Source organism: Eschrichtius robustus, chromosome 4, assembly GCF_028021215.1.
Source record: "Eschrichtius robustus isolate mEscRob2 chromosome 4, mEscRob2.pri, whole genome shotgun sequence".
Classification (NCBI taxonomy): domain Eukaryota; kingdom Metazoa; phylum Chordata; class Mammalia; order Artiodactyla; family Eschrichtiidae; genus Eschrichtius; species Eschrichtius robustus.
The window spans coordinates 147,670,080-147,683,492 of NC_090827.1; the positions used below are offsets into that span (position 1 = coordinate 147,670,080).

The 13,413-nt window shown below is 39.4% G+C and overlaps 1 protein-coding gene and 1 pseudogene across 4 annotated transcripts in view; both read right to left on the bottom strand.

Moving 5' to 3' along the window:
• ELF2 (E74 like ETS transcription factor 2) overlaps nucleotides 1–13,413 on the bottom strand; it is a 91,206-nt gene that overhangs the window by 50,333 nt on the left and 27,460 nt on the right. For all 4 annotated transcript variants that reach the window (XM_068543462.1, XM_068543456.1, XM_068543455.1 and 1 more), the window contains one exon: nucleotides 831–996. In XM_068543462.1, coding sequence (XP_068399563.1) covers nucleotides 831–996 — 166 coding nt within the window. Of the gene's footprint in view, nucleotides 1–830; nucleotides 997–13,413 lie in introns of those variants that run through there.
• LOC137764448 (large ribosomal subunit protein uL4 pseudogene) lies at nucleotides 8,628–10,688 on the bottom strand (annotated as a pseudogene).

Below are 13,413 nucleotides of genomic sequence, written 5' to 3' on the forward strand. Positions count from 1 at the left end.
CTAGGGAGTGCTGCTGGGCCTCAACAAGCAGAAAGACGTCAAATACACAAAATTTTTAATCATGAGACTTTGCTACATTTAAAGAAATTTATCTAAAGTATTAAGAATTTTTGTTAGGATTGTAAACCAAATATAAGGATTCTTTTTCTCTATTAACTGATACAGATAAATTTAATGTTTATTATTATAAAATTGTCACTATAATCCTTCTGGTAAAAAACTCTTTTTTCTTTATGGTCAATGGCAAAAATGAAAAGGTTTCTCCAAGAATTATACATACTAATGCCCAATTAAACATACAGTTATCTCACCACAGACATACTGAAATACGAAAATTTCTAAGAAGACAAAAAGGGAAGAGGAAGCTGATAGACTACTACAAAGATGCTTCTGACCTAGGAAAAAAGAAATCATACTGCTCCGATATTGGTTAAAAGAAACTCTAATCTACTATGGAATGAGAATACTGTATTTATGTTTTGAATTTAAAAAAATCTGGTATACTAGCCTATTGACGTCTACAAATAAATAACAACTAGTCAATATTTCCACTCCCAGAAAAAAAAATGACAAAAATAGTTTTATTATTATGGGTCTGTTATTTTGTCCTTAGGGTCCATGATATGAGACTCTGTTGGACTTCAAAGAATTATAATGTAGAACTTTATGTATATCAATTCCCTTAAACAAGAGATATTTCACTTGTTTCCAAGCTATACTAAATAGCATTAAAAAGAGGTTTTTCGGTATATTATTCAACCGGCAATAGTAATGTTGACGCTTACAAAATGAGAAAGTTATAAATAATGAACATTTAATGAGATGTCTACCTGTTTCCACATTCTCGGTCTCAACTTCTTGTTCTTCTGCCACATCTTGCATCATATAAGTCTCATCATCATAAACCAGAACCTGGGCTGCATAGCCCTGCTCTAATCTGGCACTTGGAACTGGCTCCACAATCACTGCTGGAGATTCAGAAACCTTTCCACTTTCCTACAAGAGCAAATTTTAAAAACAATCAACCTCTTTATTCACAAATTCTGGATTCACTTATAAATCCTTGAGTTCATACAGTCTCAAGGAGTTCAAACGAGTGTCATGTATTATAAATATGAATGTAAAAACCAAAGCGAGAGATGAAAAGGGCTAATTTTAATAATCTTTTCACGTCTCAAGAGGTGAGACATATAATCAAACATTTTAAATAATCAGGGCTTTAGGATTAAGATGGCAAATTAAAAACATGCATATAATTTCACTCTCTCATGAAAGCCCACTAAAATGCTATAAAAGACTTTTTTAGACATAAACTCATAAGAAGAGATAGGAGCAACAAAATCTTGAAAGACTGATAGTGGATGGATGAATATTATTAAGTGGTTTAGCAGACCCAGGAAAGCCAAATCATAGCCTGGCAGCAAAAAATAAATGAGACACAACACACTTTACACTGGAGAATCCACAGAAGGCAATACCAATTACTTCTGGAAATAGAGGAGCAGGAGGTGACGGACAAAGAAGAGGGGGGGTTAAAACAAGGAAGATTCCATGAAAGTTGTTTGAAAAGCACTTTTATTCCTAGACCTGCTCCCTCCTCCATGATGCTAGGCAACAGGCCCTTCCCCACCTCAGCAGAAGATTGGAGAGTTACTTTCTGGAGAGAGAAAAACAAGAGCATCTTTGAGGTATAAAGGCACATTTGCTAGTATCAGTGCTGTACCAAAAATAGAGTTCCCAATCAGCTTTTTCGTCCTCCACCTTTAATCATGAGCAGACAGCCAAGTATTACAGTCACCCAAGGAAACACCTCTAACACAAAACATATCATTTACACACATATACATTTATATATTCATATTTTTCACAGAGATAAGAGAAGCTATATCCATAAAACAGGAACAGAATACAATTTAATAAAGAACATTAAAAAAATAAAGAGTTCTTAGAAATTAAAAACACAATAGCTGAAATGAAAAAAGAGGCATGGAGAATAAAAACTGAGGCAAGTCTTCCAGGAACCAGAGGAAAAAAAGATATAGGAGAGAAGCAGGGGGCTTCCCTGGCAGTCCGCTGGTTAAGAATCTGCCTTCCAGTGCCAGGGACGCAGGCTCGATCCCTGGTTGGGGAACTAAGATCCCACATGCCGCGGGGCAACTAAGCCCGCGCCGCAACTACTAAGCCCACGCACCACAAGGAGAGAGCCCGCACTCAGCAACTACTGAGCCCGTGTGCCACAACTAGAGAGAAGCCCACACGGCACAGTGAAGAGCTTGCACCCCACAGTGAAAGATCCCGCGTGCCTCAACTAAGACCTGACGCAGCCAAGGATAAATAAATAAATAAATACATTAAAAAAACAAAACAAAAACAACTGCTCTTCCAATGCAGGGGGTGTCGGTTCGATCCCTGGTCAGGGAACTAGGATGCCACCTGCCTCGGGGCAAAAAAACCAAAAAGTCACAGGGAGAGAAACAGGAACACTATTAGAGGACCAGTCCAGGAGGACCAATATCTGAATAACAGGAGTTCCAGAGACGGGGGCAGGGGAGGTTGGAAGGAAATGAAAGAATTTCAGAAATTTTCCTAGAGCTGAAGGATATGAGCTGCCCATTTGAAAGGGCCTACCAAGTGTTTAGTATAAACAAATAAAGAATGAGACCTACACTGAGGCACACCATTGTGAAATATCACAATCAGGGAACAAAAAGAAGATTCTATAAGATTCTTGAAAGAAAATACAGGTCACATACAAAGAATCAGGACTCAGACTTCAGTCTTCTCAACAGTCATATTGGAAGGAAGATGACAATGGAGACATTTCTTCAAAATTATAAAGGAAAATCATTTCCAACCTAGAATTCTTCACCCAAACCATCTTATGAAAGTAGCATAAAGATATTTTCTCAGACATAAAAGACCTCAAAATGTTTACCTTCCATGCATCTTTTCTCAAGAAGCAACTGGAGAGAGTATTCCACCAAAAAAGTAAATTTTTAGCAAAGACTATAACTTAGGATACAGAATAAAGAAGATCCAATGTGGGAGAGAGACAATAGTAATCTTTAGGAGGACTGGATTGTGAAGAGAAGTTCCAGGATGCCAGCTGTGCACTGGATTTAAAGGGCAACTAGTTCAGCTGTAGTGACGTGACTCCTGAAACTGTCATCACCAAGATAACCACTGACATTGTTCCTAAGGACAGGATGCCCAGATAGGCCTATTCCAGATTTTTATTTATATCTGGCTTGTCTTGATGTACCTACTCACTCCACCTTGCCTTGCTACCTGGATCAGCTGAGACCTCTCATTTTCACCTCCCAGATGAGGTAAAGATTCTGCTTTAATCTATTCCTAAGTGTTGGAAGACCACAAAGAGCTCAGAAACCAAAAATAAAGAACAGCACTCTTTCCATGTGACCATATACTTGCTGAACAAACCTGCAATACCCGGCCCATACTATAGCAATGACAGATACCTGACCAAGATGGTGCCCTATGTTTCCAAAATTAACTCATTACACTGCTTGATGATTACCTGAGTAGAAACTCTTCAAGCTCAGGGAACCTGATGCCTGACTAGTCAGCTTGTTTCCTGGAAGCTTTCATCTAACTATGGTAATGCTGCCCGCCCCTTCCTAACTCAGTTAGCTTAGTACACTATTCGTCTTTTCAAAGTAAATGATATGTTGCTTAGGAAATATCCACAGACAATAAAACTGTAAGGAAAAGTAAAGGCATGTAAACACATTAAGTCAGGATAATGGCACCTCTGGGAACAGGGATGGGGATAGGAGGTGGGGCACACTTAGTATTCTAAAATACTAATAATTTCTACTTTTTAACCTGAGCAGTAGGTAATATGTCCTCTTTTTGTTATTCTTAAGTTGAAACATATATATTTTATACACTCTTGCTTTGTATAAAACATTGCACAAAATTTTTAAATAAACTACAAAACAAAGATACAGTGACTTTTTAAAAAGACAGTACACACTGAATATTAACCTTGAATTTCCTACTCTGTATAAGGCAAAAGATGAGTCCAACTTGCTAACATTAGAAAAAAATTCTTTTTCACAAATGGGGTACACTGACAGTTGAATCTTCATTCATGCTCCTGGATCAGCTTTACAATCACAGCCCACACTCAGTACCACCCAGCTAAACAACAGCTATTAAAGACAAGCATGGGATAGGTCAAAACTGATGAGGTCTCTACTCATTAGAAACTCAGAAAGCAATATCATTAGCAGCATTTAAACTAATATTGACCCAAGCAATGAATATTTATATATAGTCCAAGGGACTTATAACTTCTTTCATTCTTCTAAAATCTAATAGTATTTTTAATAGTAACATTAATCTCAGATTATCTTCTACTGTGAACTCCCCCACCCATACCCAACCGGTAGGAAATAAATTTTCTAAACTGAAATACTTGAGGACTAGAATTCTGTACAGGCCAATCCCTCTACCTATACTCTCTTCCCCATCAACTAGGATTGTGGACCCACTCCTTAGTTGGGTTTTGTCTTGTTTCAATATTTCTATGGTTCCTTGCCTTTAACCATAAAAAAAGCAAAAATATTTATTTAAAAAGTTCAACTCTTCTCTCTTTTAAATGAACTCCAGATCTTTGCTTCTTATACCTGTACACACCTCTAAAAAAAATAGTCTAACTCCTTGACTCCTTATCTACATATACCTTGTATTCTAGATTCTACCACCTCATTGAAACTACTCTCTCAAAATGTCAGTAAGGACCAAATTCTATTTCAGTGTTCATCCTCCTTTACCTTTTGCTGCAGACTCTTATACACTGACCAGCTCCTCATTTTTTTTTAAAAATTAATTAATTTATTTATTTATTTAATTTGGGGCTGCGTTGGGTCTTCGTTGCTGCACGCGGGCTTTCTCTAGTTGCGGCGAGCGGGGGCTGCTCGTCCTTGCGGTACGCGGGCTTCTCATTGCGGTGGCTTCTCTTGTTGCGGAGCACGGGCTCTAGGCGCGTGGGCTTCAGTAGTTGTAGCACGTGGGCTCCATAGTTGTGGATCACGGGCTCTAGAGCGCAGGCTCAGTAGTTGTGGTGCACGGGCTTAGCTGCTCCGCGGCATGTGGGATCTTCCCGGACCAGGGCTCGAACCCGTGGTCCCCTGCATTGGCAGGCGGATTCTTAACCACTGCACCACCAGGGAAGGTCCAACCAGCACCTCATTTTAAAAATTCTTTCTTGCATCGTTTTTGTTCTCTTTCTACCACGCTGCTTTTAAGCATCTCCCCTTGACTCTTCTTCCATTCCCAGTGACTCAAATGTAGCCACGTTACCAAGGTTCTGTCCTCAGCACCTCCTTTCTCTTTACTGTATACTACCTTCCCAGGCAAGTCCACCCGTTCTTACAGTTTCAAATAGCACGTCTGTACTAACAATTACTAAATATCTGTCTTCTACTCTGGCCCATCTCCTGAACTCCAGAACCAAATTTTAAACTACCAACTTAACATCATTATAGGAATGTTCAGCCAATACTTCAAACTTAACATGTCTAAATGGAACAAATTATCAACATCTCTCCCTGTTCCCCCACCCTGTGTTCTTCTCTAAACCTCAGTTTCTTCATATTTAAAAAAAGAGGTTACAGTAATAACTCATACCTCACGAAGTCCCCTGAAAATTAAATATCACAAAGTACTCAGCACAGTGTCTAGCACAAAGTAAGTACTCAATTAGTGATATCCATCATTACACTGTAACCATAGTAATAGTATTTAAACCTACTACTTGCTCTCAACTTTGGAGGGCATCTTTTCACATTACAATCAGAATTTTTTGCACTACTTCTTTATACAAAAAGTTTTCATGAATACCCTTTTGTCTAAAAGGAAAGTTGAACATACTAAACAACGGTTTTTAACATTCTGTGAAATATAACCCTCCACCTACCTGTTACCGGTTGATCTGTGTCTCCTAAAATATGCTGAAATCCTAACCCCCCAAATACTGATTCACTGATTCAATCAGTGAATCTGAGCTGATTTGAAAATGGGGTCTTTGCAGATGATCCAATTAAGACGGGATCATTAGGATGAGCCCTAATCCAATATGACTGTGTCTTTATAACAAGGGGAAATTTGGACACAGAGAGATACATACAGAGGGGAGACAATGTCACAGGGAGAACATCATCTACAAACCAAGGAACACCTGGAGCTACCAAAAGCTAGGAGAGAGGCATGGAAGCGAGTCTCTCTCACAGCCCTCAGAAAGAACCAACTCTGCCAAACCTTGTTTTCAAACTTCTAGCCTCCAGAACTGCGAGACAGTAAATATCTACTGTTCCCAAAAGTGAAAGTGTCCATGATTTTTGCTGAAATTACCTCCCATTATCCGTCCAACTCCTTTTCATCCACTCAGCACACAGTTCCAGGGAGTCTTCTACAATCCCCTAATCTGAATCAATTTTTCCATACCAAGTACTTCCATGACAAGTCGTTTACCTATTATTACCACTCTGCATTACCCTGTATTATAATTGCCTGTTTACATATCCAACTCCTTGACAAGATAATAAGATGATTGAAAGCAAGAGTCCATTTTTATATCAAATCCATTTTTATATCAAGTCAATTTCTATATCCTCCTCAACAATACACACCTCATACAAACTAAACTGGCATTTAAGTATTTGTAGCTTGGTTCAAAGAAAGATAAAGCTCACTAAATTTTAATATTAACAGTTACTCATAAATTCCAACATTTGCTAATCTACGATGGCGAGTAACTTCATGAGCTTTTTTCTGCCAAATGATAGGGGCCAATGGCCAGTGCACAGAGATACGCAGGTAATTACTGCTTTGCACTGTAGGGCGGAGTTAGCTATTTTTACTGGGGAAGAAGGGTGGAAAAGAAACGAATCGGGGGGGGGGGGTCTTTGTTTTACAATAATATACTAAAAACTTACATATCCACCAGGTTATTTTATTTAAGGTCACCACACTCTTGCTCAAGTCACCAAAATATGCAATGATTAAAATGCGTGAATGCTGCTTCAGCAGGTGTTGGCACAACTTACATAGCTCTCCATAAGCTAAGACTGTCAGAGTTAGCAAATACAGACACAAGACACCCAAATGTGAATTTCGGATAAACAAATAATACGTCAAGAATGCCCCATGCAATATTTGGAACATACTTAAAGTAAAAAGTTATTTGTTGTTTATCTGAAATTCAAATTTAACTGGACAGGCTGTATTTTATCTGGCAATCCTACCAACTTACAGTGCTCAGAAACTTCCATTCAAGGAGAGAGATTCTTAGTGTAAAGAGGCAGGACAAGGGCAATACTGCAGTGTTCACTTATGAAGTGCTTTTATAATGCACTCAAGTCATCGCTCTCCAGGCATCAAAAGTTTCCAAAGACAAATATTCGTAAAATGGCTGAAGGCAGTGGTGGTGTAATCCTTTTATCACTCTCCTATGTTAGAGATACATCGAAAGACATGAAATTCAGGAGTATATTAAAAAATACACACATTTGTTTCACATTTTTCCTTCTGTGGTAAAGTAAGGTCACCTTCAAAGCCTTATCTAAAATGAAATATGCAGTGTGGCAGCTCTGGGGGACCGATCTCCTCCCCAGTGTTTAACCCCAGAAGCCATTTCAAATAAATATGTCACTAAAATAAAAAGTGTGCTTGCTAAGCAAACACAGTTTTAAGACAAGTCCCCCAACCAAGATGTTCATGATGCAAAAAAAGACAAGAAAGAGAAAGAAAGCACACTCATCAGAAATGGACTGAGTAACTATTGCATGTCCACATACTGAGAGACTCTTGCACGTCAATTAAAAGGTTCAACAGATATCCACGTATCATCATGGAAAAGTATCCATGATACAAATAAGTGGGGGGAAAATGGTTAACAGAACAGTACTGTTGTATGATTCTATTTATATACATGTTTGTTTTACAAATGCATTAAAAAATCTGAACATATCTCAAACTACTAATAACCTAGTAAGAGAGGTGAGCAGATAAAAGAGGAATTTTCATTTTCTCAGTATGTCTGAGTTTACTGTTTTGTACTATGTTCCTGTATAACTAAGAAGAAAAATCAAAATACTTTTTTTATTTAAAAATAACAATGACAAAAAAGAGAATAAATGAAAAAAAATAAAAATAAAAATAATAATGACCAAAAAACAAAAAAAACCTTAAAGTCTATACGGGTAATTTAAAAAGAAGTACCATTTACATAATATAAAACTTGCAGGATAGTCTATCTCAACTACTAAGTCATTTATTTTCAATCAACTTCACCTATTTTTTTTTTAATTAATTAATTTATTTATTTATGGCTGTGTTGGGTCTTCGTTTCTGCGCGAGGGCTTTCTCTAGTTGCGGCAAGCGGGGGCCACTCTTCATCGCGGCGCGCGGGCCTCTCACTATCGCGGCCTCTCTTGTTGCGGAGCACACGCTCCAGACGCACAGGCTCAGCAGTTGTGGCTCACGGGCTCCAGACACGCAGGCTCAGTAATTGTGGCTCACGGGCCTAGTTGCTCCGCAGCACGTGGGATCTTCCCAGGCCAGGGCTCGAACCCGTGTCCCCTGCATTGGCAGGCAGATTCTCAACCACTGCGCCACCAGGGAAGCCCCCCCACCGCAGGCGTCTTGCCTGGGACCCCCTTCTCATCTGATTTGGCTTCTAGTGCTGCTGCTGCCCTATCCATCCGATTTTGTGGTTCTCGGCCTGGCGAAGAATGGTGTTCCAGCACATGGTCTTTGCATACAGGTTTAGCTTCAACGTGATTCTCAGGTTTTTCAGTGGACTCTTCTTCAGGACTCTGTGATGAATCTTCTCCCATGGTGCTCGGAGGGCTCTTTGGATCTCTGGGCTTTTCAAGATTCTGCTAAGGTCTGTACTGAGCATCTTGTGCATGGGGAGGTCGTAGCTACTCTTGAGGGGAGCAGCTTTACGCCAAGTGCCATACAGCTCCTCTAACTTGCGGAAAGCACTTTCAGTCCAAATGCAGGAACGCAGCACATGCCCACGGGGAGCAAGTTTCAAAAGGTTCGGTTTGCTCACATTAGGCAGAGTAATTCCAGGGACGCTTCTGAAGGCCTTGATGATGCGCTCATTACAGATGATGCAGGGTCCCCTGCGCTGGATACGGCGACGGTTTCTCATTTTGCTTTGGCCAGCTCCCATTCTCTGAGAGGCGTAGGCCTTCCTGATATCATTCCAAGCCTTAAGTTTCTTCAGAAGCAAAACAGCCTGCGTGGTCTTCTTGTAGCCTTCAACTTTGTCTTCAACCACCAAAGGAAACTGAGGAACTTCCTCAGTACGACGACCCTTAGACACGACCAGCGCTGGTAACGCCGAGGCAGCCAGTGCAGAGCAGACGGCGTATCGCTTCTGCATTACGCTCACTCTGCGGTGCCAGCGTCGCCAGGTCTTGGCGGGCGCAAACATGTGGCCCCCACGACACATTTTCAAAAGCACCCTGGCCAGAGTGGTGAGTCCCGCCACTTCGAACTCTGGGAATTCGAGCCACAGCTCTGCCAGTATCCCAAGATTCAGCACTGGTCTGATGACCTGCTAATTCACTGACAGCACAGGGCTGTGCTGTTTTTGCACAAGTTGGTGTGAACAAAGTTCACACTATCTGGTCAAATCAGAGCTTGAACACAGCAGGCAAAGTGACATTTCTGCCAGATGACTCCCCGTTTTCGGAGTACACTGATATCAGTGGGTGAGCACACGCCACGGCGGGGAGAGGAGAAGGCCACGCTCCTCTCAACCCAGCGGCTCCCAAAGGAAAAGCTCTCTGGAAGCTTTTAAGATTTTCCTTCTGAAACTGGCCTTCAACAGTTTCATTATGATGTACCGAATAATGTACCAGTCTATTTGCTCTCTGCTTTATCCTGTTTAGGGTTTAAGTTTCTCAGATCTATGGGTTTATATTTTTCATCAAACTTGGAAATTTTTATAGCCATTATTTCTTCACGTTTTTTCTGTTCTCTCATTCTGGTACTCCAATTACATTATGTTAGACAACTTGATATTGTCCCACAGGTAACCAAGTCACTGTTCATTTTTTTTTTCTTTTTTTAATTAATTAATTTATTTATTTTGTGGCTGTGTTGGGTCTTCGTTTCTGTGCGAGGGCTTTCTCTAGTCGCGGCAAGCAGGGGCCACTCTTCATCGCGGTGCGCAGGCCTCTCACTATCGCGGCCTCTCTTGTTGCGGAGCACAGGCTCCAGACGCGCAGGCTCAGTAGTTGTGGCTCACGGGCTTAGCTGCTCCGCGGCATGTGGGATCTTCCCAGTCCAGGGCTCCAACCCGTGTCCCCTGCATTGGCAGGCAGATTCTCAACCACTGCGCCACCAGGGAAGCCAAACTGGTCATTCTTTTTTTTTTTTCTTTTTTCAGTTTTTCTCTCTGTGCTTCATAAAGTAGTTTCTATTGCCCTCTTCAAATTCACCGGTCTTTTCTTATACAGTACCAAATTTATTTTTAATCTTATACAGTGAATTTTTCTTTTCATATAGTATATATTTCATTTCTAGAAGTTTCACTTGGTTCTTTTATGTCATTTACACCTCTCCTCTGAGATTCATGTTTTCTTCACATTTCTTGAGTGTATTTATAATAGCTGTTTTGAAATCTTACCTGCTAATTTCATCATATCTACCTTTTGTATTTGTTTTCATTGACAATTTTTTCTCCAAGTTATATTATTCCTGCTTCCTTGCATTTAACATGATTGAGTATTTCATATGTAAAATTTACATTGTTGGGTATAATTTACACATTGTTTTATTTTAATAACGTTTACTATGACAGATAGTTACATTACTTATGGATCAACTTTCAAGGCCTGTTTTTAACCCTTTTTAGGGCAAGTCTGGACTCCCCTTTATTCTAGGGCTAGTTCAGCTCTACTGTAAGGCATGACTCTTCCAGAGTCTCCAATGAATGCCCTGGGCAGTTAACGAGGACCCTCCACTCCAGCTGACTGGAACTCTAGGATCTCCCAGCCCTGAGTGAATTCTGTAGGTGTTTTCAGTAAATTACTGAGTTTACACCATTCTGATCATTCTTTGCCTGGCTTCACACAGTTTCACACTCTACACCTGGGGGCTCATTCGGCTAAAGACTAGGGGAACCCAAGGCTGAGTTCCAACATTCTTCCTCTGGGCAGCTTCTTCCTCTCAGATACTCTGCCCCTCAAATTAGTTGCATTAGCCTCTCCAAATTCCAAATTTTGTTTCCTCAACTCAGCGACACCGTCACACTCTGCCTGGACTCCTCCTTCCCACGCTGCGGTCCAGCAAGTGGCTCCAAGCAGTAAGCAGCGCAGCCACTTCTCTCTTCTCAGGAGGCACAGCCTTGCACTGCCTGGCGTCCAAGTGTCTTAGTCCATTCGTGCTACGATAACAAAAGGCCGGACTAGGTGGCTGAAAAACAGCAGAAACTTATTGCTCACGGTTCTGGAAGCTGGGAGTCCGAGATCAGGGTAGCAGCGTGACCGGGTGGGGGCCTTCTTCTAGGTCGTAGACTTCTTGGTGTGCCCTTCACATGACAGAAGGGGCAAAAGATCTCTCTGGAGCCTTTTATAAAAGCTCTAACCCCATTCATAAGGGTTCCCCCCCTCATGACCTAATCACCTCCCTAAAGCCCTACTTCCGAATACCTTCCTAATAATAATCATCTTTGGAAGTTTGGATTCAACATATTCAACTTGTCTGATTTTATGGGGGTCACAAACATTCAGACCGTAGCACGAATGTCTCAGAACTGTGGTTTCATATGTTTTGTTCATTTTCCTAGTTGTTTATGGTGGGAGTATAAATCTGGTCTCAGTTATTCCATCACAGTGTGAAGTGGAAGAACTCCCAATCTTGTTTGTCTGGAAGCAGGTACCCTCTAAAACTTGCACTCATTGTGTTTTTTAAAATATACTTAAACCCTTTGGTATTTTTTTCTGCATTAATTCCCCATTTCTATGAGCCCTACCTGCTATGTATTTCCTTTGCAAAAACTGCTCTGGCTACTCCTTTATGTTTGCTCTTCCATACGATCTTTAGGTCCATATGTCCAACTTCCCCCAAACTTGCCCTAGCATCTGATAGAGATGGAATTAAATATATAGATTAATTGAAGGAAATTGACATCCTGCCTAATATTGACCCTTCTCGTTTCTCTTACCCAAATACGAAGTATATCTCTTTGTTTACTAAAGTCTACTTAAGTATCATTAATTAGTTTTCTTCAAACAAGTCCCATATATCTTTTACATTTATTCCTCAACATTTTACATTTTTTTGTTTATTTTCTGAAAGGGATCTTACTTTCCGTGATCTCTTCTAACTAATTACAGTTCTTACAAAAGAAAGCTAGATATTTTTATGTTAATTTTGTACCCACCAAACTACTAGGCACTCTTATTAGTTCTAACGTGTTTTCGTGGATTCCCTTTGGTTTTCCCAGGTGGCAAATCATATTATCTGCAAATAATAATTTGGTCTCCTTTATAATATTTACATATTTTTTTCATTATCTTGTCTGATTACAGGAAAATATTAAGTAATAGTAATGGTAGTGCACATACTGACTTTCTCTCCAACTTTAGAGAAAATACTCCAGTACTTCACCATTAAATAGGATTCTAGCTCTTGATTTTAAGTTTTTTTTATAATGTTAAAGGAAATATACATCTATATTATTAAGAGTCTTTATCAGGACGAATACTGAATTTCATAAAATCCTATTTCATCAAGTATTTTATCCTAACATATCATATGTCATATTAGTAAGGCGTATATATTACATTAATGGTTTTCTTAAAATTGAATTATCCCCATGTATCTAAATCCTATTTGGTAACTGGATTTTTTAATATATGACTGCATTTTATAAATTCATTATGATTTTATTTATGATTTTTGTACCTATACTCATTAGTAAGATTATAGTTTACTTTCTTTTGCTATCCTTGTCAGAAACAGAATTATCCTAATTTAATAAAATGTATTACCTTTATAAACAGTAATAAAGTTATAAAAAATAAAGCCTAGAAATCACTAACAACTCTCCAAATGCCTACCACTTCTTTTTTAATTAAAAAAAAAATTTTTTTTTAATGGAGTATAGTTGATTTAAAATGTGTTGCCCACCACTTTTTAAACATTTATTTTTTCTTCAGATTCTGGAGCTATCGTAATAAAATCTTGACAGGTCATTTTTCCACCCCACCCTACACTTTAGAGTATAGATAGTATAGACATATATTATACATACATTCCTGAGTAGCTGCTTATAAGACAAAATTCTATCTTTCAAATACCACTACCCCCAAAACTCACTTTGTAAAATCAGGAGACATTTTAGATACTAGTGGCTTTTCTTTC